Below are 22731 nucleotides of genomic sequence, written 5' to 3'. Positions count from 1 at the left end.
GACAAACCCTCTCTGTTTCCCCTTTCTCCTAATGCAGAGTTATTTTTAACCCCCTCAGACACAGAAGGGAGAAAACAACAAGCCCACAGACCATTTAGCCTTGTGTGAGATGCTGGGAAGTCTGCCTGGACCCAGGAGCGGTGTTTATTGCTGTACACGTGAATTAGGCTATTGGGTAAGAGCGTCCCTGACCCGACCCAAAGGCCCGGCCCAGCACCCGCAGGCACGACTGGGCTCTCGAGGCCTTTAGGGGGTGCTGCCGAGCTCTTTGGAGCAGGGGAACAGAACACCGCCTGGCTGAGTCCTCCGTGCTCGAGTTTGCATTGACAACCGGGAACACCACACGTCCAGCCACTGGCTCACGTGAGAAGGAGCGAGTTCCTCTTACCTTGGCATTTAGCAGCTCCTGCCAGGAGCACAACCTTAAAGATTAGATCTAGGAGCCACCTGAACACGCCTGTGAGTCACAGAAGCAGAGGGACCCACCCAGGCTCACCTGGCCTCGATGCCCAGGTCTGAGCAGTCTGATAGATACAGCAGCCACCAGCCGCTGGTGGCTACTGAGCATTTAAACATGTGGCGGAGGAACTCAATTTAAAATCCTATTTAATTTTAATTCATTAAAATGTAAAAAAAGGTACCTGACTCAGTTGTTAGAAAAGTTTAAATATGTTTGGAACAACTTGAGTATGCAAATCTATTCTATAATCGCTAGTTTTTAATCTAAATATGGATCAAGTATTTCTGATGAACATTTAGTGTCCAAATTGAGATGTGCTGTAAGTGTAAAACGCACATAGGATTTTGAAGACTTACACACACACACACATATATATATATGTGTGTGTGTGTGTATAAACTATCTCATTGATTCTATGTTGAAATGATAATATTGTGGGTATGTTAGGTTAAATAAAATATATTATTAAAAATTAACTGTACTGATTTTCCACCTTTTCCAACGTGCCTACTAGAAAACTTAAAATTACATGTGTGCACACATTGTATGTCCATTGCATCGTGCCAGTCTAAGCAATTGTAAGGTTAACAGTCTCCAGGAATGAAACTCTTATAACCCTTTTCAATGGTCAGAGCCATTTCATTCACTTCAACAAATATTTACTGCTGAGGGGATTGTGTTTGCTGGGTGTGAGGACTTGCTCCGTAGCAGGCCCTGCAATGCCACTAAGCAGGAGGCACACAGGAGGTCTCATCTATGGCACCAGAGTCATAGGTAAGGAACACATGAAGTGCCGTGCGGATTAAAGAGACGCCAGTACATCAGGCAGCTAGCAAGCAGGAAGTAAATGAGGTAAGGGCTTGGAGAAGAAGGTGACTGGTGGGCTGGGCAGTGAGGAACAGTGAGGATCTGGGCCAGGAAAGAAGGGACAGGATGCTGTGGAAAGAACGTTGGCTCACCAATCCATGCTTCCTTAGGCTCCTCTGCCCCCAGCTCCCCATTCTCCAGGGCCTGCCCTTGACCCCTGTTCTTCTCAAGCCTTGTGCCTTCCCAGGAGGCCCCATCTGTACCTATGGCTTCAATGCCCATGTCTACACTGACAACTTCCAAATCTCCATTCCCAACCCATTCTCTCTCCTGACTGCTGGGTCTATACAGCCAAGGCCCACCGACACATCCATGTAGATGTTTCTCACATGTTTCAAACTCCATCAACACTCCTTCCCCCTGCACTGAACTCATCTTCTCCTATCTGCCCTAACCTCTGGACCGTTTTGAGGAAGAAGAAGGACCAGTCCCCCAGCTGTCCAAGTCAAGAACCTAGACATCATCCTCAACTTCTCCCATCCACTGCAAGCCCTGCATACGACCACCCCGAAGTCCTGTGGTTTTCTGCCTTCATATTTCTCCCATCTGGCCCCTTCTGCACATACCCACTACTGTGGCCTGGCTCCGGGCTGTCACCACGCCTCACCTAGGTTACGTAAACGTGTCCTTACTGCTCTTGCTGCTTCCCGAGTGGCCCCTCAAGCCACCCTTAAGCTACTGTCAGGGTGCTCTCACTACAATTGAACACTGCTCCTTCAATAACTCCATGCAGCTTTCAGGGCGCAGTACAAATTCCTGAGCTCAGCACGTACAGTGGACACTACGATCTGCCCAGCCCACCTCCCTAGCTCACCTCCTGCATCCCCCCATATGCAAATACTTCTGACATCTGTTCTGTTTGCCTGGGATATTCTTCCTACTTTCTTTAAAAAAGTCTTTCTACTTGTGGTGAAAAATATACAACCTAACATATACCATTCTAATTTGCTTTTCCTTGTCTAACTCACTACTACTTATCCTCCCAATTCAGCTCAAGTGTGACCTCTTCTGAAAATGCTTTTCTGAGTCCTCTTCGGTGCTACCAGTATCTTTGCTTTTATCCCATTGTACTCTGTGTTCGCTTATGTCTCTTTTTATAGGCTCCCGAAGACAGTGTGTCTTATTTAACTGCATCCCCGGGGCTGCAGTGTACAGTTGTACAGGTTTTGTACTGCACAAGGATGCCTGGTGGAGGAAGTGAGTAGGGGATGAAGACCATTGGCCAAGTGTGCACCCTGGTCCTGGGCTGCATCCAGTCCTTTTTCCAATTGGCACAAAGGTGCATAGGTGACATCAGTGGGCCCTATATATCCCCAGTACTTGTTAGAAAGTTGACACATAGTATCATGGTAGATGCTCATCAAATGGCTGAGTAAAGACAGATGGATGTCCTAGGCAAAGGTCAGAGGGACATGTGGTAGGGGAGCTGGAGCAACGGGATGGTATTGTATGATCAGGGTTGGATTAGGGGTTTAAGCACTTTGTAGAGAGTCCCTTATGTTGGGGGGAGGGGCTAACTCTTAATTCAGTAGGAATCTTTGAGAATTTTTGAGAGGATTGTGACTTAGAATCACAAAGTCTTCAGGCTTGAAAATGAGATTCAGAGAAGTAAAGTAACTTGTTCAAGGTCACACAGAAAGTTAGTGGCCAAACCAGGACTTGAACTGGCTTTCCTTTTTCTCTGTGAAGATCTAATTGACTTTACTAAGTGATTCAGGGATTGGGCAGCCTCCCATCTAGCACCTAGAAGGTGCTCCCTAGACCTGGCTTTTCTTGCCCCTAGCTCGGTGTCTGTTCTACACTGCTCCCTGGGGAAGCATTCCTGAACTGAGGCTGACCCTTGGAAGTTTCCAAGCCAAATCTCCCCAGCCTTTCCAACACACATCCCTGGTGATGGTGGACGACAGCTGGGCTGATGGGTGGTGAGAGTAAGTAGTAGACTGCTGTAAGCAACGCTTAGCCTCTTGCACGATGCACCCCTGCGTCTGTCTTCAGAATATCTACCTAGTTTGCGTTAGATAAATCGTCTACTAGCTTTCTATTCTTCACACAAGGCAAACACTCTAGTTTTGGGAGTCTTTTTCTCATAAGAGCTATTTCCCTCCTTGTAATTCTTTTGGTTGCTTTTCTTTGGGCCCTGGCTAATTTTTTCAGTTCTTTCAAAATCACCTTCTGCCTCTAGCCAAAGGGGTCTTGCCCACAGCAGGTTTTACTAAGTGTGTGTTGAGTCAGTTGAATTGAATGTGGACAGAGAGCTAACCCCAGCTGTCTCCCCAAAGGCTTGCCTCCTGGGAGGGTTCTTGGTGTCATGTCTCACTCTCCAGAGACCACATTTATCATTTACTGCATTTATTTTATGATCTTCCGTGACTTCTGAGTCTCCTGGCTTATTCCTCCTGAGCCCCTTGCCTAGCTTTCCTCATTTGATAGCTCACTTCTAGACTCTGAATAAATGTTTTTATCCTTTTCCATTTTCAACTTCAGTCTGAGTCAAAGCCGTTTCTCTACTTTTTCAGAGAGATTTGACTTCTCGACCTTTATCCCTGGTTGCGGAAGCTCTGTCCTTTGGCACATGTGATAATAATGATAACATTACCATCAAATATTTATCGAATGTGTACTCTGCTCCAGACATTGAACTTGCCACTTTTCTAAAAAGTTGCTCACTTGATCCTCACAACAAACCATGGGGCAGAACTACTATTAGCCCCATTTTACAGATGAGGAAAACTGAGGCACACCAAGATGGAGCGACTTGCCCAAAGTCACCCAGCCGAGATTTGCACACAGGCAGTGATTCCGGGGCTTGAGCTTACATCAGGACACCTGATGCTGTCTCAACAACCTTCAGCGGCTTTTTGAGGTCACTGATAAGAGGGAGAACCACATTCCCAGAGGCCCAGAGCCACCACTGCTGTCACTCTCAGGCTGGATTTTCCCTAACCAGCTACATCCTCCTAAAGGATGGACCCGAGAGCCTAACAATCAGAAGAGAACAAAGCTTGTCCACGAGGCCCACCTGCATGATGGTTAACTCCCCTCCTTGACAGCTGTGGCTAAACCTTTCCACTCCATCACAAGGCTCTTTACTTGATCTGGCATAATTAGCTCTTTACAAAGTCATCATAATTTGCATCGTGCAGTGACAAACCAATTGATGGATGATTTTACTCCACAGCTTTCCTAGGTAAGAACGAAGTGTCATTAACTATCACTAATTAACAGACCACTTTTCTCTTTAAATATGTAAATCAGATGGACTCCACACTTATCCCTTGTCTGCTTTCATGAGGCTTGAAAGGTAAGGCTAGAGGCTCTGTAAGAAGCCAGTCCTGAAGTGCTCCAAGTGAGGTGCCTCCGCGTTTCTTTGCATTTCACTTTGCTGCGCTTCAAGATGTGTTTTTTACAAAGGAGAGACAAGACCCTCCACCAACAAAAAGATTACAACTCGCTTTAGTGCGGTGGTCTGGAACCGAACCTGCAATGTGTCTGAGGTGTGCCCGTACTCATCTCTGCTTCCTGTCTTGTTTTCATTTTGGTTTCCTATCAGTCCCTGCCACAAGTAACCTTTTCTGATGTTTTGGTAAAGACTGAGATTAAAAAAAACAAAAACAATTAAAGCCTCTGATTTTTTCAGTCACCTGCAGTCAGCTCTCTCCCACCCCATCAGAAGAGTGACATTCTCTTTGGATTTCCTCTCTTCCTCATCCCATGGTCAACTCCCAATTACCTGCCTCTGCTGGCAGTGATTCCACGGAGCAGACACCCAGCTGCTCACAGCAGGGAGACTCTGTGGGGGGGGGAGGGGCTGCCTCCCAGGGCTGCAGGACCACCATCTACCCCCGCTTCCTTATATCAGCCCCCCCCCACCTCAATCCCTGCTGGGCAGACTGACTATGCTTTGGATTATTTACACCAATGCTTCTCTTCACTGGGGCGGAAAATTGAGAGGTGACCGTATAACTGAGGAATATTTCCCTGTTATTCTTCTCCAAGACACAACTTGGTTCAGCTTTCAGGAGCAGACAAAATTCTCCTGTCAGGCATGTGGCAGTTTAAGGTCCTATATTCTCTCCAGTGTTTAGCTTTCTGACCCTTCCCTCCTCAGTTCCCTCAAATCCTGAACACGATGCTCAGGAACAAAGCCAGAGGGTAAACACTGTTTCCCGTGGTGACAGGGACAGGCATGGAGGACAGACAGCTGCTGGCTGCCAGCACCCGACACTCACCATGGTTTGTCCCTTGATCCTTTCGCAGAAAAGACTGTGTGCTGTTTGCTGCTGGAGGTAAGTAGATTGTCTTTGGGCGTTTTGAATGGCTTTGAGGTGCTGCTGGCAGAGTTATGGCCGCTGAGACAGGCTTTTGTTTTCACCTGTACTAGTGATGTCCTGGAATTGGAGGGTGGAGATGCTGGAGAGGAAGAAGGTCTGCACATTGAACCGTGTCTTCTCTCTACAAAGGGAGAAAGGTTAGAACTCAGCACCTTATCTGTAGCAAGGAGTGTGTCACACATTCATGTACACGCATATGCAACAGGCAAAGAGAAAGTGCTCTTCCTGCAATGGCTGCATCCCTGAGCCTTAGTTCAGGCTGCGTTTTATCTTGACATCGTTCCTCTCCTACCAATTAGCAACGATGACATTCTGAATTTCTGTATCGAATGCTAAACACCACGGTTCTCATAGGAGGGATTTTTTAGGCCATTCTTCTGCAAAACAACTTCCACAGGACTAGAGGGCACCAGGTGTCACCTGAACACAGTGGGATAACCACATAGCCAAAGCGACCCCCAGGCGGCTATTCTGAGGCCAAAAGGTCCCTCAGGGTGGTGGGCAGCGCAGGACTCTCAAGAAAATAAATAGGAAATCCTCAAACTGACCCACAGCAGGACCACTAAGACCGGAAGGACCAGCAAGGGCAGAACGAAAGGGGCCTCGAGAGCTAGGAGTGGACCAGCATGTCACAAATGTTTGGGCTCCTTCCTTCCTGTGAACCCTAGAGTCTTCCTGCCCCACTCATGGCGGTCGTGGCCGGCTGTGTTCAGCATCCTGGTGCCCACTCAGAAGCAGGCACAATGGGTGTGAGAGCAGGGGAGACTTCTCACTGAGGCCAGCATGGGCCAGCGAAGGACTCAGGATTAGCACTCAGGAGTCTTGTATCTGAGTTTAGAGTCCATGGTATTTCCAACTGTAGCTCCAATGCTGTGTTATTTGCCAAGGAGGGAATCCAGGGCCCAGGACAGAAGTCGCTGAGGGCTCATTAGGCAACTTTCCAGATGGGGAGACACTAAAGCCCAGAAGATCCCTCTCTTTTATGATTCCTACCAAGGTTGTGTCCATACCAGCTATGGCATCTCCAGGGCTCACAGAGATCCAGGTAACCCTGTCCTAGCTGCTAAGCTAGGACGTGCAGGAGGACACCAATGTATGAGGCAGAATCCACAGATGTGGGGCCTGGACTTGGGTGGGCAGGCACAGCTTCCTGGGGTTCTACAGAACGTACAAGAGCACTGGGCAGCCATGTCTCACTTGTTCCCTCAGGCAGCCTCGTGGTCTCCACCCAATGGGTGGGATGAGCGCCCAGGACAGCAGCTACATGAAGTCAAGTTCTCGGGTCCTCCCACTGCTACAGGGTAACAGAGCTGATAAAAGTTGAGGACTCCCCCCAAGAAAAATGCAGCTTTATACATGCGCCCAAACTTAGTACACTGTTACAGGAAGGAATCCGGGGTCCCCCAAAACACAAAGGCTCCGAAATCCTGGGTCCTGGCTGGCTCTCTCGTGTTTGTGACAGACCCTCACCTATTGTTAGTGCTTAATTAATATGTGCTCAATAAATAAATGAAATGATAACAGATGGGAAGAACTAGAGATCACAAATCTGGAAATCTGGGTTGAATGGGATAATGAACAAGACGGGAGGCAGAGATGGCAGACCACGCTCTCCCTCCACCTCTAAGCTGAATCTCAGGCTTTTCTCACCAGTGAGACATTTCTGGCTGCTACTCCAGGCATCTCACCTGGTCTGTCGGGGATGGGATTTGGGGTTTTCTCTGTGCTCCACTGTACCAACGCCTTCCAGGTTGTCTTAAAGCAGACTCACTCCAGGCCTCTGATGAAGTGGGAATTGGGAGGAAAGCATGGATTTTTGAGGCTCATCTGATCGTTGGGTATTTTTGCCTGACCAGTGGTCACAGTTTACCTACACTGAGTAACATTACAGGGTAATTTTTCTTCATTGAGTCAGAGTATACCTCACACACGTGCTCAGTTCCCAGAGCCATCCTGCTGAACATTTTGGAAACCAAGTTCCAGGGCCTCTGTCTTGATGTAGTAGAAAGAACCTTAGGTTGGGAGTCAAGAGATCAAGGCTCCAGCTCCACCCAAACCCCATTATTAGGCTTATGGCTGGGAGTTCACCACTTTACTTTCTCAGTTTCCATGTCTTTATCTGTAAATGAAGTGGGTCCCTAGATGGCTTCTAACGCCTCTTTCTACTCCTTTATCATAAATACAAGGCATACTTACACCTGCTCCTTCTCTTCTCATCCCTCACGATTCCTGAATGTTATAGCAATAATTACAGCCGAAATATTGAAATATTTCACTCAGGCAGGATCCTCCTTGGAGGAATTCATCCTTTGTAAGATTGTACTGGCCTTTACAATCCCTGTGAGACAGGCAGGAAGCAGCCATGCATCTCCACCCTCCTCACGCCTGACTGGCCAGAGAAGACCCAGAGAGATGAAGTGACTTGCCAAGGTCAGGGCCAGTGGCTATGCAAAGAACCAGGACCTCTGTGCCGTGTGCAGGGGCCCAGCTGCTTCTCAGGAAGGCAGGAAATGGGGTGTACTGTGACCGGGATTTGGGACCAGGAAATTAGAAAGTGCGGGAATTAGAATCACTGAAAGTTACATAGAACTGGGTCTTAAAAGTCAGCTCATCCCATCTCCTTGCTGACCGATGAGGTATCAGTTAGAGAGGTTATTAGTTACCAGCTTGCAGGCAAAACTAGTTGGAGGCAATGCTGAGACTAGAACCAACTCTTCTCGTTTCCAATCCATAGTTCTTTCTGCCCTTCAGAAATGTTCTCCTTAGCAATTTCTTTTTTGGCAGAGGTTTCCAAAACTAAAATAAGACTTTGATTTTTACCACTACTGTTTTGGATTTCTCTGCAGTCTTCCTTCACTCATTTTCCATCACTTGCTCAAGCTGGCAGAGGGGGTGGGGGGAAACGGAGGTGCAGAAATATGCCTCAGTCTTATCTCCGGGTGAGGAGATAAGTCTTGATAACAAAGAGAAATTTTATTGTGCAAAACTCAGAGTTAAAAATTATACAAGTAAACAAAGATAAGTCACAAGGAAGGGTGCCATTAAGGACAAAAGGAAAGGGCCAGACCAGTGATTCTAAAATCACCTTCCCAGAGAATTCGGGTTAGTGACCCTGCCAACACTTTCCACTACTAAACTCACAGAAAAAAAAAAAAAAAAAATTAAATCAATGGATAAGAGTTTTTCCTTGGCTTTACATTTTAGTTCCATAAATTCTTCTTAAATCACCAATTGAAAGAATAAGTCGTATATGAGAGAATGTTTATCAAAACTTGAAGAGAATCCTTTATCCTTAAATTTCTGGTGTGTGATTTTGTATTGTACTAAACAAATTAAAAAAGTTATTTCCTACTAGTGAAACTGTTCTATGTTGTTTAGACTGAATTAAATCTATCCTTATTGCAAGGTATCCCACGAAGAGATCCGCACGTCTGTCCCCTGAGCTAGAGAACTAGCTTGCGAGCCTCTGGTGCAGGCAAGAAAGGCTACATGAGAATTTAATGTGGGGGCCAGGGTCTGTACTTCACTAGGGTAAGCTTTTGAAAATGGGTGGAAGTGATGTCCCCGGTAGGGCAGAGTGAAGAGATTTTTCAGAAAGATCCAGTTCCTATTCAATCTGTGTTTCCCTATTCTATGAAGACCTGCCTGTAGATAACTTACAGGGTTTTGTCTTTTGGAAGAGAGGTGGGTGGGCTGGTGATAGGAGACAGAGTCTTAGTTTCTTATAAACAGATGTTGCTGTGCAGTAGAGTGTCTCTGAGTAAAGTTTTCCAGGTTTATATTACAATCATTCTGATAGAAGCCCTCACCTACTTTGGGCTTATTCATTATTTCTATTTTGCCTTAGGTAGATTACTATAATTATTTAAATTCCACTTGCCCTACCCAGAAAGAGCTTACAGAGCATTGTGTTTTTTACTTACCGTTACAATATTTTATAGAATGAAGCAATTTGAGAGAAAAAGAACCCATCCCTCCAAATTTTCTCATTCTTTGTTAATGTACATAGATCATTAACAAGACTGTAATCAATTGATATTTTGGACTATTCTTTTTCAACTGACATTACTCCATTTACACATTTCCAATTTTCATACATGTGTCATTTTATATGGTTAGGTAATAATCATTGACATTCTGTAAATTATTTAGCAACTCTCTTACTATCTACTTACTGTCTGTTTTTTTTTTTTTTTTTAACAATTTATTTAAAAAGTGATTTAGGATCATTTCTTTGAGATATAGTGAAAGGTTGCGGTAGTTTATAGCTCCTGCAGCACATTTCTTTCCAGACCGTGTGACAGAAAGACCAAACCAATCTATTGTGCTAATGGTGAATGTGAGCACCACTTACCTACTGAAGTGAAACATAAAATCACCGCCAGAACACCCATGCAGAATTAAGTGTCCATGAGATGAAACTGAACCTCAGCGAGTGCTCTTGGGTTAGTAACCTCTGGCCTCACCCCTTCTGTCCTTTGGCCAGTAGTAATAATAATTTATTAAGACTTTCCTCTGTGCCAGGCACTCTACTAAACACTTGATTTACCTTGCAGCATTTAATCCTTGCAACACCCCAAGAGAGGTAGTTGTATTATCTCTATTCCACAGATGAGGAAACTGAGGCTCAGAGGTAATAAGTTGCCCACGGTCATAAAGCTAGGAAACATCAGATCTGAGCATGTCTTTAGAGCCTGTGGTCTTAACTCTGAGCTCCACCACCTTGAAATCCCAGATGCAAGCAGATGGGGATCATTTATCTGGAAGAGCCCGCTGGAAACCTCTCTATCCCGATTGGGCATTTCAGCAGGGCACCTGACTCTCCTAGGGAGAGGAAAGAAACATCTTTTAGGTGTTTCCACAGCCTTTAGGTGCCAATCAGCAGTGCCATGCCACAGCCTATGACCTCAATTCCAAAGAGTTGGGGACCCCAGGATCAAAGAAATGAAAAACCAAATCCTTTCACTTTTTTGCATTTCAACTACAGGAAGTCCAGACCATGGCCTCAGCATCTGGTTGTCCTAAAACCCTGCTTCACCATATATGGCTTAACCATCCATGTATGACCCCAGGGCACAATCCTGGAGACCAGCTGAGTGGGGCTCTTAGAGACCCCGCCTCTCGGCATTCTAAAAATCTGTTCGGTGTGGGGAGACCGCGTGTCTCCACCATTCTCTCTCCTTACTCTCCACAGGTAAAATCCACCAGGTTCTCAGGCAATTCCATTTCAGTACAAATTCAGAGCCCCTCCCCTCACTGTGCTTATTCACTGACATATTTTCATACTCACAGCATGAATGTCCGGCATTTAAAACCTCAGCAGATACCTCATGAATGGCTGAGGGGGCCGCCAATGCCCATTGTGGCTCCCTGTACCAGTTTTAGAAAGAACTTGTTGAGAATTTTCCAATATGGTTTTTAAGGGGCCAATTTGAACACCACAATGACTTGTGGCCCGCCACGGTTGTGTAAGCTCAGTCGGGCTTAGGCTGGCACCTGGCTTTCTCATTTGACAGTGCTGAGTCTCCTGCCCCCACCTCTGAGGGCAGGTTCTATTTTATCAATGGATTCTATCTGCTTTAAGTAGCTGCGGTCAGGATGCTTTCCATAAAGGACAACCTGGAATTCCAGGAACCTTCTTCTAAAAGTTGACTGGAGCTGGAGGGTGAGGGGCAGTGCATAGACCTCAGCACGGGGAACCACGCAGGAACCACTAGGGGAGGCAGGTATTTCCCCAGTTTACAGCTGTGGAAACTGAGACCAACTGCATTTGAGAAACTTGCCCGAAGTCACAAGGCTATTAAGTAGACGAGCAGGGGCTGGAATCTGAGCTTACGTTCTCATTTGCCACAATTGTAGTTAGATACTAAATATAGTGACCTGGGGGTCAGAGGAGGGATACTGAATCAGGCTTCCTCAGCAGGGGAGGAAATGAAGACACAGGAAAGTCAAGTGACTAAAGCAGGCCATGAGTGGCAGGTGGAGCGTGCCAAGCAGTTCGTGTGCCAGGAGTGTCTGTGGGCTTCTCTGGAGTGCCCACTCCCTCCTCAGGCTGGAGTACCTCTTTAAAGCCTATCAGGCTCCCAGTGGCTGGGGAAGCGTTCCTTACAGCATGGGTGCCTGTCACCAATTGGCCTACACTATCCCTCACCTCCTATCCACTGCCAGGCAACGCGCATGTCGGAGGCACTGACAAATGCCAGTGTGGGCCAGTGGCTCACATGCGCAGTTCTCAGTCATCTATCTGTCACTCTGTGCCCATTCATTCAGTTAGGAAGAGAAGCAGCATTTCATGTGTCAAGCACTGTGCAAACTACTGTTCCACTTACCAGCACATGTCTTCTACCCAACAACCCCACAAGAGTGGATATTGTTAGCCTCCTTGTTAGAGATGGGGAATTAAAGCTCAGCAAGATTATGAAACAAGGCCAAGGTCACGCAGACCTTGGCAGCTGGGAGGAGAGCCCAGGTCTGCCTCGCCCGGAGCCAGTGCCCTTTCTACCATGCCTCCCTGCTGGGATGTTCTCCTCTCTTTACACTTGAGCAACACAACTTCTGTGATGATTCTTGACAAAGCATTTCCCACAACTCTGAAGTTAGATAATGTGGGATCCTCCTTATCTCTCCCACTTGGTAGCATTCTCCCTCCTACCTGCTCTTCTATTGGTTGTTTATGCCAAGGTGCACGTTTCTGGCATCAACCACTGCTCAGTAGGATTTGCTGAGTCCCAAGGACTTTCTAGGGCCCTGAAATATTGCCAACAGCCCCCAAGGATGCCCTCACTAGACACCTAACCTAGCCAAAAGAAGGAAAACCACAGCAAATACAGACCTCTGGGGAAACACACATGTCCACACTGCTGGGGGTACTTTCAAGGGATGACATTTCTTTGGAGAGCAGTCTGGTGATAATAACAGTTACTAAAACACACTCACAGACCTTGATCTGGTCATCTGGTAATATTAGTCTGGAAAATAGATCTCAAGGAAATATATCCCTCCCCTCCTCCGCCAAAAATTCAAAGATATTCTCAACAGCACTATTTAAAATAGTAAAAATAAATAACATAAAAAGTACCACAATCAACCTGAATGATCTATAATAAAACAACTGAAAATGAAAACTATGAGGGTTATCTCAAATTGAAGGAAATGTCAAGGGCAGGTGTCTTGTTCAGTCTTTTGTCCCTGGCGTTGAGCCCAGGGTCTCGCCCTACTAGGCTCTCACTGTTGAGTGAGTCCACTGTTGAAGAAATGAGTGCTGTGAGGACGGCTCACACGTGGAAGGTGGTTATCACTGTGCCAACTCACAGCAGGCACTGATGTGAGCTCCAAATACATGAGAATCCAAATCCACAAGAAAATTGAAAATATGTGAACACATCATTATTTTACAAAAGCATAAAACGTGAACATATATATTATATATGTAAATATGTAATATAGATCGATGAAAAAAGGGGAAGCATATAGGATAGATTGCTTAACAGACTTTGTTTTTGCTGAAGCTGTTTAAGTCCGTATGAGAAAAAAGACAAACTCAAACAATAACGACAACACACATCCCTAACCAGAGAGGGCAAAGGGGAGAAAATACACGCAAATACAAAGGTAGGAAGGAGAGAGGAACATGGTGGAAGCCAAACCTCATTCATTCACTCATTTTTTTTTAAAAGCATTTCCTTGGCACGAATCATGTGCCAGGCACTGGGATATAATGGTGATGAGATAGGCACTGTCTTTGCAGAGGGTTCCCTCGGGGTGGGAAGATACGCCCCACCTCCTGGCTGGCCACCGGAGCTAGAGAACTGCCTCCCTCTGGGGAGGAAGGCTGCTGCCTGGCGGACCTGCGGTTCGTCACCAGCCCCGCCGCTCTGCGGGTTTCTGCCCACAGCCAGAGCCCTGATCCTCTCACTACTGCCCAAGCTGTCCTGTGTCCAGAGCCAACATGGTAGTGGAGGGGTGGTCAAGGAGTCCACCAGCACGGTGCTAACTTCCCCATCAGTGTGACCTCCCATCACAACCGCACAACATACCCACTGCACAAGTCACACGAGTTTAAACATAGGAGCCACCACAGCTTAGGTGAAAAGTGTGGCTTCCAGTTTTAGAATAAGCTGTTGGATTCTACCTTAAAATGGCATAGGTGACGTCATCCATGGGGTACCAAAGGGACAGGTCTGGCAGGCAGCTGAAGCTGCACAAAGTGGGAGGCATAGGCTGAGGGATCTTTGGGGAGAAGATACATGAATGGGGATCCCCAATGTTTAAAATACCTCAACAGCGGGACTGACTCTTCCCAATGCTGTCTTGAGGCAGTGTGGGAGCCTTTACCTGGGTGCCTTGGGTTAAGCGTATGAAAAAGCCCGGCCCCTGTCACAGGCATGCCCTTCCCACACCTCAAGGAAGGGAAGGAGGATCCTGATACACGAGGCCGAGAAAATGCCCAGGACACACTTACACTCAGAGGCCCCCCGGTGCAGCGGAAGGCTCCCCATTCCTGGGACAGCAGGGCCAGGGGCCCCAAACCTGTATTTTTCAAAAGGTCCAGAGGTAATTCTCATGCTCTGTCCCAGCTTTGGTAGTCATTGGAAATATGGACCAAACACTGCTGTCTTTGGAATCAGAAAGATCTGGGCTCCAATCCCAGCTCTGCCACTCATTAGCTCTGTGACTTGGGCAAATAACTTAACCCCCTCAGCCCCAGGTTCCTTACCTATAAAAATGGGAACAACAATGCCCACATCATAGGGTTACGAATGGGAAGGTGACCCTACAGCACGCGTGGGCCCCATCTTAACACACAACACATGTTGTGATCACCAGTTTGCTGGGCCAGGTGCACTGTCACTGGGCATACCTAGAGGAGGGGTGTCTGGTTCAGTCTTTAATCCCTCGCTTTTAGCCCAGGGTCTTGCCCTACTTGGCGCTCACTGTGTTCACTGTTGAAGAAATAAGTGTTGTGAGAATTGGTAACACATGGAAGGTGGTTACTGTAGGAAGGGCCAACTCACAGTGGGCACTTCATATAAGATCCCCTAATACATGAAAATGTAGATTAAAACAAAATACAAGTAGTAGCTTTCCTAAGTGAGCACTTCTCTGCCTTCTCCCTGTCCTTGAATTAAAACTATTCCACTTACAAGAATCCTACGGGAGCACATTGTTTAAGGAACAACGGCTGATCAAAGAGAGGCCACCGCTGCTTGATTTCTATCTGTAACCGACCTCCAATTTCAAGAGTGCAGGGCCCGGCCGTACCTCCTACAATGGAAGGTGTAAAGTCTCAACGCATGGCTACGCTCACAGTGTCCCTCAGAACCACTCACCCCACAGGCTGGCGTGGTCCTGTAGCAGCCACTAATAACGGAACCATTTCTGTTCTCCTTGGAGTGGCAGTTGGCAGTGGCAAACAGGAAGTTGCCTTGAAATAGGGTGTGGTTGTGCCCTGTCAATATATGCGTAGAGAGACACACACTTTCCCCCCATCCTCTCTAGCCTACTTCTGTTCCCCCCTGCCCCGTTCTTTAGGAGCAAAAGGTCAGAATTATTTTGGTGAAAACAAAGCTCTTTAAATGATTTAAGATCAATCATCAACCCCATACAAACAAAAGCCTAGGGCAGAAAGGCATCTAAAACATAGCGTCAGTCACTCACTGTGGCATTGAGTTAGTAACTGACTGCGTGTATGAGCATGTGGCACCTTTGCCTGGTCTTTCTCCGCGAGCACACAGGAAACTACACCTGAGCTAGAAAGCAGGCCAGGTACACTGCCAATCATCCTAGAGGGCTGGCCACTGCCATTTCCTCAGGGCCCACTGTGTGCACACACTGGACCCAGGACTATGCACAAACAGAACAGAAGGAAAAACACAGGCTGCTAGTTTCAAGCAATTTTTACAGTTTGAGGAAAAGAGGCCTGAAGCATTTCTTAACACCAATTACATATACAAATGACAAAGAAAAATAATTGCTGAAGAAATAAATGCATAAAATGTAGTTGGAGCTGCACATAAATGCAGAGAAGTGGGGGTGACGAGTTGGTGAGGTTCACTACAGCTGGCTTCCTGGTGCTATGAGAGGTGTGCTATAAAATTTTCCACTCCACTCCTACCTAGGCCCTGAGGCTTGCGCCTCCAGAAAGGCTGTCCAAAATAGACTGGTCCCCAACCCAACCTCCTACTCCTGACCTCTTTCTGAGGCAGCTCCTCTCCCCACTCCAAGCTTCAGCCCTGCTTCTGCTCTGGCACCAGCCCACAGTCCAGGAGCACCACCTCTGCTAAAGCTTGGACTTGCTAACTAGATTGTGAGCTGACAGCACGCTCCGCCTGCCAGGCTCTCTCTTCCGTGACCTGGGCCCAGCCCCACGCCATCCTGTGTGGCCAACATGCCCTGTGCTCACACTTACACATCCCGGGGAGGCAGCCTTGCCGTTAGGATAAGGAGGCTGAGCCTGTGACACGCTGGGCAATGCGACTCGTGGGAGACGTTTCCTGGCTCCTGGCAGAGGGCCCTGGCCAGTCAGAACGCACCACTTCCCCTTTAAGAGAGCACGCCCAGATGCGATTAGGGAAAGGCAGAAAGAAAAGCCCGGAACAGTCAGGGTTGTCCTGAATTTGGCAGATGAACTTGGGTTTTCCTGAACCGTACACACGAGGTGTGGTCAGAGGCAGCGGGCTCCTCCGAGGCTGATGGGAGTCCCTGTTGGGGAAGGGCCGGGCCTTCCTGCAGCCCCACAGCGTGATGGCCCACATGCAGGCTGCTGGGCCCCAGCTCCTGGAGCTGCTGTCCCCCTTGGCCTGGTGCCGGCAGCCTGCAGGAGCCTCAGGGCTTTCCACCCCCCCTTCCCTCAGGGCCTGTCCATCCCGATGGGCAGAGTCCACTACAATATCTAGGATTCTGCTATGTAGAGAGCAGAGACGTCATTATAAAGATAGAAAAATACTTTTGTGGGATATTTTTACTGTTAATTCAAGCAGGGAGTTTTCATTTATTCTAGATGTTTCAAAAGTTTATGCGCTGCTCTTGGCAAGGGGTGGGGGAGGGTGAAAAATAAACCAACAAACCATGGTTCACAAAAGGTCATGTGTTGTACAATTCCATTGATATGAACCATCCAGAACAGGTAAATCCATCGAGACAGAAAGCAGATTAGTGATTGCCAGGGGCTGGAGGAAGAAGGAAGTGGGGAGTAAGTGCTTAATGGGTAGAGGGTCTTGTGGGGGTGATAAAAATGTTCTGGAACTAGGTAGAGGTGATGGTTGCACAACATTGTGAATGGACTCAGTGCCACTGAGTCGTATGCTTTAAAATGATTAATGATTAATTGTTAAGTGAATTTAACCTCAATTTTTAAAAAATCCAGTGGTTGAGTGTGTTCTGGGCAACTTTATCTTCTACTAGAATCTCTCCTGTGTTACATCCAACATTTCTTTGTAAAATCTGGCTATTACCTGATAAATCTTTAGTTGGCCCTGGCTAAAGAGTTTATGCCTTTTTAATAAGGGAAAATAAAAGCACACCGTTAAGAAACAAAAGCTTCCACGACCCAGAAGTATGGCTCTTATAGAGCATTTCAGACTGTGTGGATATGGTGTCATCTCAAAGCATGCCACCTAAGCTGGACAGTGCCACCTGGTCTTTATGAGGCTGTCTCAGGTTGGGACCATCTCGTCAGCCGTTGGACAAGGTAACCAAAGACAGAGAGAGTGAGTCTCCCACAGAAGAATTATTTAGAACAAGATTTCGGGCTCTGGGTTCTTGGCTTCCTTTTCCCCTCCTTTCTTCCCAGGATGGAGAATTAATCAGTTTCCGAGGGATTTTCTGAGGGGGCTGTGCGAATTGGCAAAGCAGAACTGGTTTCTACAATTTCATTTATTTGGAATGGAGCCAGTGGGAATGAGGGGGTGTGACATGACCACCCACCTGACCCAGTCCGCTGGAGGGAGCATCCAGCCTCTCTTTCTAGGTCAACTGCAGCTCTGGCCAGAGATAACCTGCTCCTAAAGGTATGGCTGTGAGCCTCGTCCTCTGGACCCCAGGCCAGTGGGGCAAAGGCTCACAGGCACACTTCCCCACTCAGAGTCAAGAGCAGGCCTGCTGGGTGTTGCAATACTTAGAAGAAACACAGGTGGCCTGGGAGCCTGAGCCTTTTCCAGAGACAAATGTGAACAGCTTTCCTAGAATCTGTTTACTGAGAGTTCCAGGATGACCTGGAAGACAGAGATGTGAACAGCTGCCACGGGCCAGCTCTCCCAGAGTCCTCGGGTCCTGCTGGAGCACCTTCCCTGCCTTTTCCACCCTGTTCTCTCTCCTCACCTCAGGTGCCAAAGTATAAGTAGGTGGCCTAAGTTCTCAGCAAACAGGTGGCTTACGAGAGTAAGATACAATGTTTGTACTGCTCTAGCATTTGAGGAGCATGAAGTTTGGAACCTTAATTCTAAACACAAAAACAAGCAGGCTCGACCCAATCAAAAAATGGGCGAAGGGCTTTGTAATACACATTTCTCCAAAGAAGGTATACATACAGCCAACAGCATATGAAAAGATGATTGATATCATTAGTCATTAGGGAAATGCAAATCAAAATCACAATGAGATACCACTTCATACCTACTAGGATGGCTATCAAATTAAAAAACAAAAACAAAAAACCAACACCCTCCAAAACCCAGAAACTGAGACCCTTGGGCACTGTTGGTGGGAATGGAAAATGGTGCAGCCTCTGTGGAAAACAGTATGGTCGTTCCTCAAAATATTAAACATAAAACTACCACATGATCCAACAATTCTACTCGTAGTTATATGTCCAAATGGACTGAAAACAGGTACTCAAACAAATTCTCATATACGAATGTTCATAGCAGCACTCTTTGCAATAGCCAAAAGATGGAAATAGCCCAAGTGTCCATCAATGGATGAATGGATAAACAAATTGTGGTCTATACATACATACAATGGAATATTATTCAGCCTTAAAAAGTAGTGAAGTACTGATATCTGCTACAACGTAGATGAATCTAGAAAACATCCAAATGAAAGAAGCCAGAAACAAAAGGCTGCATATTGTATGCATTATTCATTTGAATTGTCCAGAGCAGGCAAATCCATAGACACAGAAAGCAGACTGGTGGTTGCCAGACACCAAGGGGATGGGGAAGGGGAACTAACTGTTTAATAGGCATGAAGTTTTATTTTGGAGGGACGAAACATTTGGAACTAGACAGAAGTGTGGCTGCACCACTCATGAGTGTATTCAATGCCACTGAATTGTTCATTTTAAAATGGTTAATGTTATGTTATATGACTTTCACCTTATTAAAAAAAAAATAACACAAAAAAACAACCCTTGCAGAATATAAGGGCCAGGACAACCCATAAACAGAACAATCAGTTTCAGGATAACTGAGAGTTACTTTCAAAGCCCTTCTTGGAATCACTTAAAAGAGGTAATTTTTAAGTTAAGGTAATTAAGGCGGCCAGCAGGAGGGAGCATACAGGTTCTCCCAGATAGCAGCTCTCAAACATGGCCAATGCAGGTCCAGGAAGAAGTGTTGATTGGTCTGAAACAATCACACACACACACACACACACACACACACACACACACACACAGAGGCAGGCTGCACCTGCTATTTACCAAGGGCACACTGAGGCACAGCTCCCCTCATCCCTGGTACAGCCGGCATTTCCACCAAAGGGACCCAGGTGTTAGACCTTGAAGTGGGACAGAGTAACAGACTCCTAACAGGCAGGAAGCAATGCCACAGGTAATCATTCTCCACTAAGCCCTGTCGGCCCATTTGCAGGGCTGTGGTCCCCTCGTCAGCACTCCACCCAAGGGGCTGCCTAGCCTGGCAAGTCCACTACAGGCCCCTGAGTGGACGGTGCCTTCCAGATGCACACCAGCTGAGAGTCCTTCCCCCTGCGGAGCTGCTCTCTAAGGCCAGCATGGCAGTCCCATTTCTGCCCCATGGGCATCACCTTGAACCACTCTGGTTCCCCTTCCATGGGGTACCTTGCCAAATATTTGGTCCTCGGAATCTCTTTCTCCACATTAAATGTCCCCCAGGGGTCCTTTTTAACCATTCCGCACAAAGCATCATTTTCACTATTCCTCTCGATCTCTGGATCCTTTTTGGCTCTCACTGTCCTTCCTAAACTGTGGAACTCAGGAGGGAGAACATTACAGATGGGGTCGGAGCAGCTTCTAGCTGTTTCCTCCTATTAACGCTAAAAACCCAATCTAGATTTTTTATTTCTGATAGCTGCATCACCCCTAAGTGTTTTTCATACACTTTGCTGCCAAGCTGCTTATCCACAGGTATCCTTTGAAAATGTCATCTTGTTGGAATCTGTCTGTTCTCCTTCCCAAATCTACCACCTGAAAACTTGATAAGCCTGACACTAATGCCATTCCTCTTCCAAATCCTCATTTATAATGTGGAAGAGGATAGTGCCAAGTGTGCAACTTGACACATCCCCCAGCGTGGCAGCGACCTGTGAACAGCACTTTGAAGTGTGACTCTACCGAGCCACCTGCCATTCAGGGCAGGTGTGTCACTCAGCCCACATTTCTTCATCTTGCCTGGTAAGGATCTCATGAGGCTAACACTAGCCCCCTCTGACCAGTGGTTGAAGACATTAAGTGTAAAACTCTTAGAGCAGCGCATTGCACACAGCGAGCTGTCAAATGTTGCCCTTATAACTTATAAGAAATACAATAACAGAAAAACTGGTTTTCCAGTTCTCAGACAAACTACCCTGCTTATTGGCATCCAAACACAGATATTAGGCAGCTGAAAGCAATAGCACTGGCATCCAAGAGCTGGAGTCTGAATCCTGGCTCTTGTTCCAGAATTTCCATGCTCTGAGGTTAACAATACCTACCTTTCTAGGGCTATAGGGGATAGTCAATGAGATCAGGCATGTAAGAGATTTAAAAGTTGAGTCAGGCTAAGCAAACAAACGAACAAAAGAAGAGTATTATGATTATTACTGTGATAAGTCTCTCAAAGATACCATTCCCATCGCCAGAAACCTGCCTGTTAAGCCAAGGAGGAAACTGCAGTTGCAGTCCAGCGGCCAGAAGGCAGTCAGTCCTTCAGCCCACAGCCCCTGGACGGCTGCATTGAACAGATTCCTGGCCTGCTCTCCCAGCAGCAATCACATCCTCCCATCTCAGATGCTGGGGTAATAAAGGGTAGTGGGTCCTCCCACCAGCCTGCAGAAACACATTGTCTCCCTGTTGTCACCTTGTTGAGACCGGGATCTGAGTAACATGCAGCAGGTAATGAAGGGCTGGGAGGGCTGCTGTTAGCTCCCCTGTGGCTTGACCCCAACTAATCCTCGGGTCTCTGTCCTGAATGGCAGTTTCTAAGAACTGGCTTTTGGCTCTGGTGTTCTCAAGGCAGGCCCCCCGAAACCCTGTTCTTGTCTCAGCTCAGTTCTTGTTTTACCTCAGGGAAGAAATCGTCTTCATTGAGAAAAGATCTGGAAAGAAATATTTGCAAAAGGCTGTTGGAGGCCAACCTGTAGGCCTCTAGCATCTCGGGGTCAAAGATGTCCCATAGCAGGCACAGAGGGAGAGAGAAGAACTGGCATGGCCTACCATATGCTCCTGGGAAAAGAGCAGCAGTTATGATAAAATGTGAGGCAATAACTGGCTAAATTCTCCTCTCCTCATCATGTAAGGTTGGTTTCCCAACTTCCAGGGGCAATGAACACTGAGGGCAGATTTTAAATAAATAAATATATATATATATATATATATATATATATATATATATATATATATATATATATATATATGTGCAGTTGTTGGCAAAACACTGAGAGGACCATGCCAATGAATCTATTAAGCGGCGAGGGAGTTTGCTCGGAAAGCCACTGGAAGGAAGAGGCCCAGAGGGAAGGGAAGGTAACAATTTTTGTTGGATGAATTCTGGAGCCCCAGTGGTCTACAAGCTATTCTCAGTCACCCTACCCCTACCACAGTCTTCCCTCGAGACAGGTGGGCTGCTGAAGTCACCTAAAAATCACCCCAGGACACATGAATGCTAACTCAGACTTTCATAGCCATTGGTGACTTCTTGTGACTTCTGAACATATTCTTTTCTTTCTTGCACTGCATTTCCTTGACTATGTACCCACAGAGGAGACAGTGCCCGGTTCTATAAACTCACATGTGCAGGAACAAGCCACAGATGAATCTCTACATGGCAGTTACTGCCGTGTTCTGATACTTACCTGAGTTACGGCAGGGCCAGACTTAGTTGATCGGTATTATGAGCTGCATTCTGCACCTAAGTTCATGTGTTGAAGTCCCAATCCCCAGGACCTCAGAATGTAACTGTATTAAAAAATAAGGTCTTTAAAGAGGTGAAAAGTGAGACGGTTGGGGGGCCCTAATCCAATATGACTGGTGTCCTTGTAAAAAGAGTATGAAACACGAGGGGGTGTGTGCACAGAGGGACAACCACATGAAGAGGCAGCAAGAAGACGGCCACCTGCAAGCCCAGGAGAGGGGCTTCAGGAGAGACGACTCTGCCGCACCCTGATCGTGGACTTCCAGCCTCCAGAACTGGAAAATTAATTTCTGTTGTTTAAATACCCTGTGGTATTTTGTTATGAAAGCCCAGGCAAATTAACACAATTGGTTTACCTAAAAACTGTTCGTGTTCATTGGGTAAGGGAGAAAAAGTAAAGTATGGAGGGAGGGCAGAGGACAAGGGACTCCTAACCCCTGACGTAACACAGATGAAATGCATCTTCCTCCGTGGTCTGTGCAATGCCACACTGATGCAAACTGTAGCAAGGTCAAGGTGGGGACAGTGTCCTGGTCCTTGACATCTGGTAAATCCTGCCTGCCCTGGAGGCCTGGCTAGGTAGCGTACAGGTACACAGCAGCTGGTCTGAAACAGTGACGTGACTTCAAGCCACCGACCGGTGGAAACCAGCTCCTTTTCTCAGCTTACTTTCTTACCCTGTGGGTTCTGATGAATCTATTTGTCATTGCTGTCCTTCCAGAAAAAGATAAGACTGTGGGGGTAAGTGGGCTAATGGCAGAGTGAG

The 22731-nt window shown here is 46.8% G+C and overlaps 1 protein-coding gene across 18 annotated transcripts in view; it reads right to left on the bottom strand.

The window, feature by feature from the left end:
- ATXN7L1 (ataxin 7 like 1) overlaps window positions 1-22731 on the bottom strand; it is a 216532-nt gene that overhangs the window by 39441 nt on the left and 154360 nt on the right. For 13 of the 18 annotated variants that reach the window (XR_002138484.2, XR_012498855.1, XM_019745368.2 and 10 more), the window contains one exon: window positions 5557-5779. Coding sequence is in view for 16 of the 18 variants with exons in the window: in XM_019745368.2 (XP_019600927.2) it covers window positions 5557-5779 (223 nt within the window). In the remaining 2 variants the exon portion in view is untranslated. Of the gene's footprint in view, window positions 1-5556; window positions 5780-10012; window positions 10504-14119; window positions 14939-14987; window positions 15136-15848; window positions 16034-16066; window positions 16175-22731 lie in introns of those variants that run through there. The other 5 variants (XM_074340588.1, XM_019745373.2, XM_074340590.1 and 2 more) reach the window with 5 other exon arrangements.

Source organism: Rhinolophus sinicus, linkage group LG09 (genome assembly GCF_036562045.2).
Source record: "Rhinolophus sinicus isolate RSC01 linkage group LG09, ASM3656204v1, whole genome shotgun sequence".
In the NCBI taxonomy this organism is placed as follows: Eukaryota; Metazoa; Chordata; class Mammalia; order Chiroptera; family Rhinolophidae; genus Rhinolophus; species Rhinolophus sinicus.
This window is presented reverse-complemented; position numbering and strand designations above follow the sequence as displayed.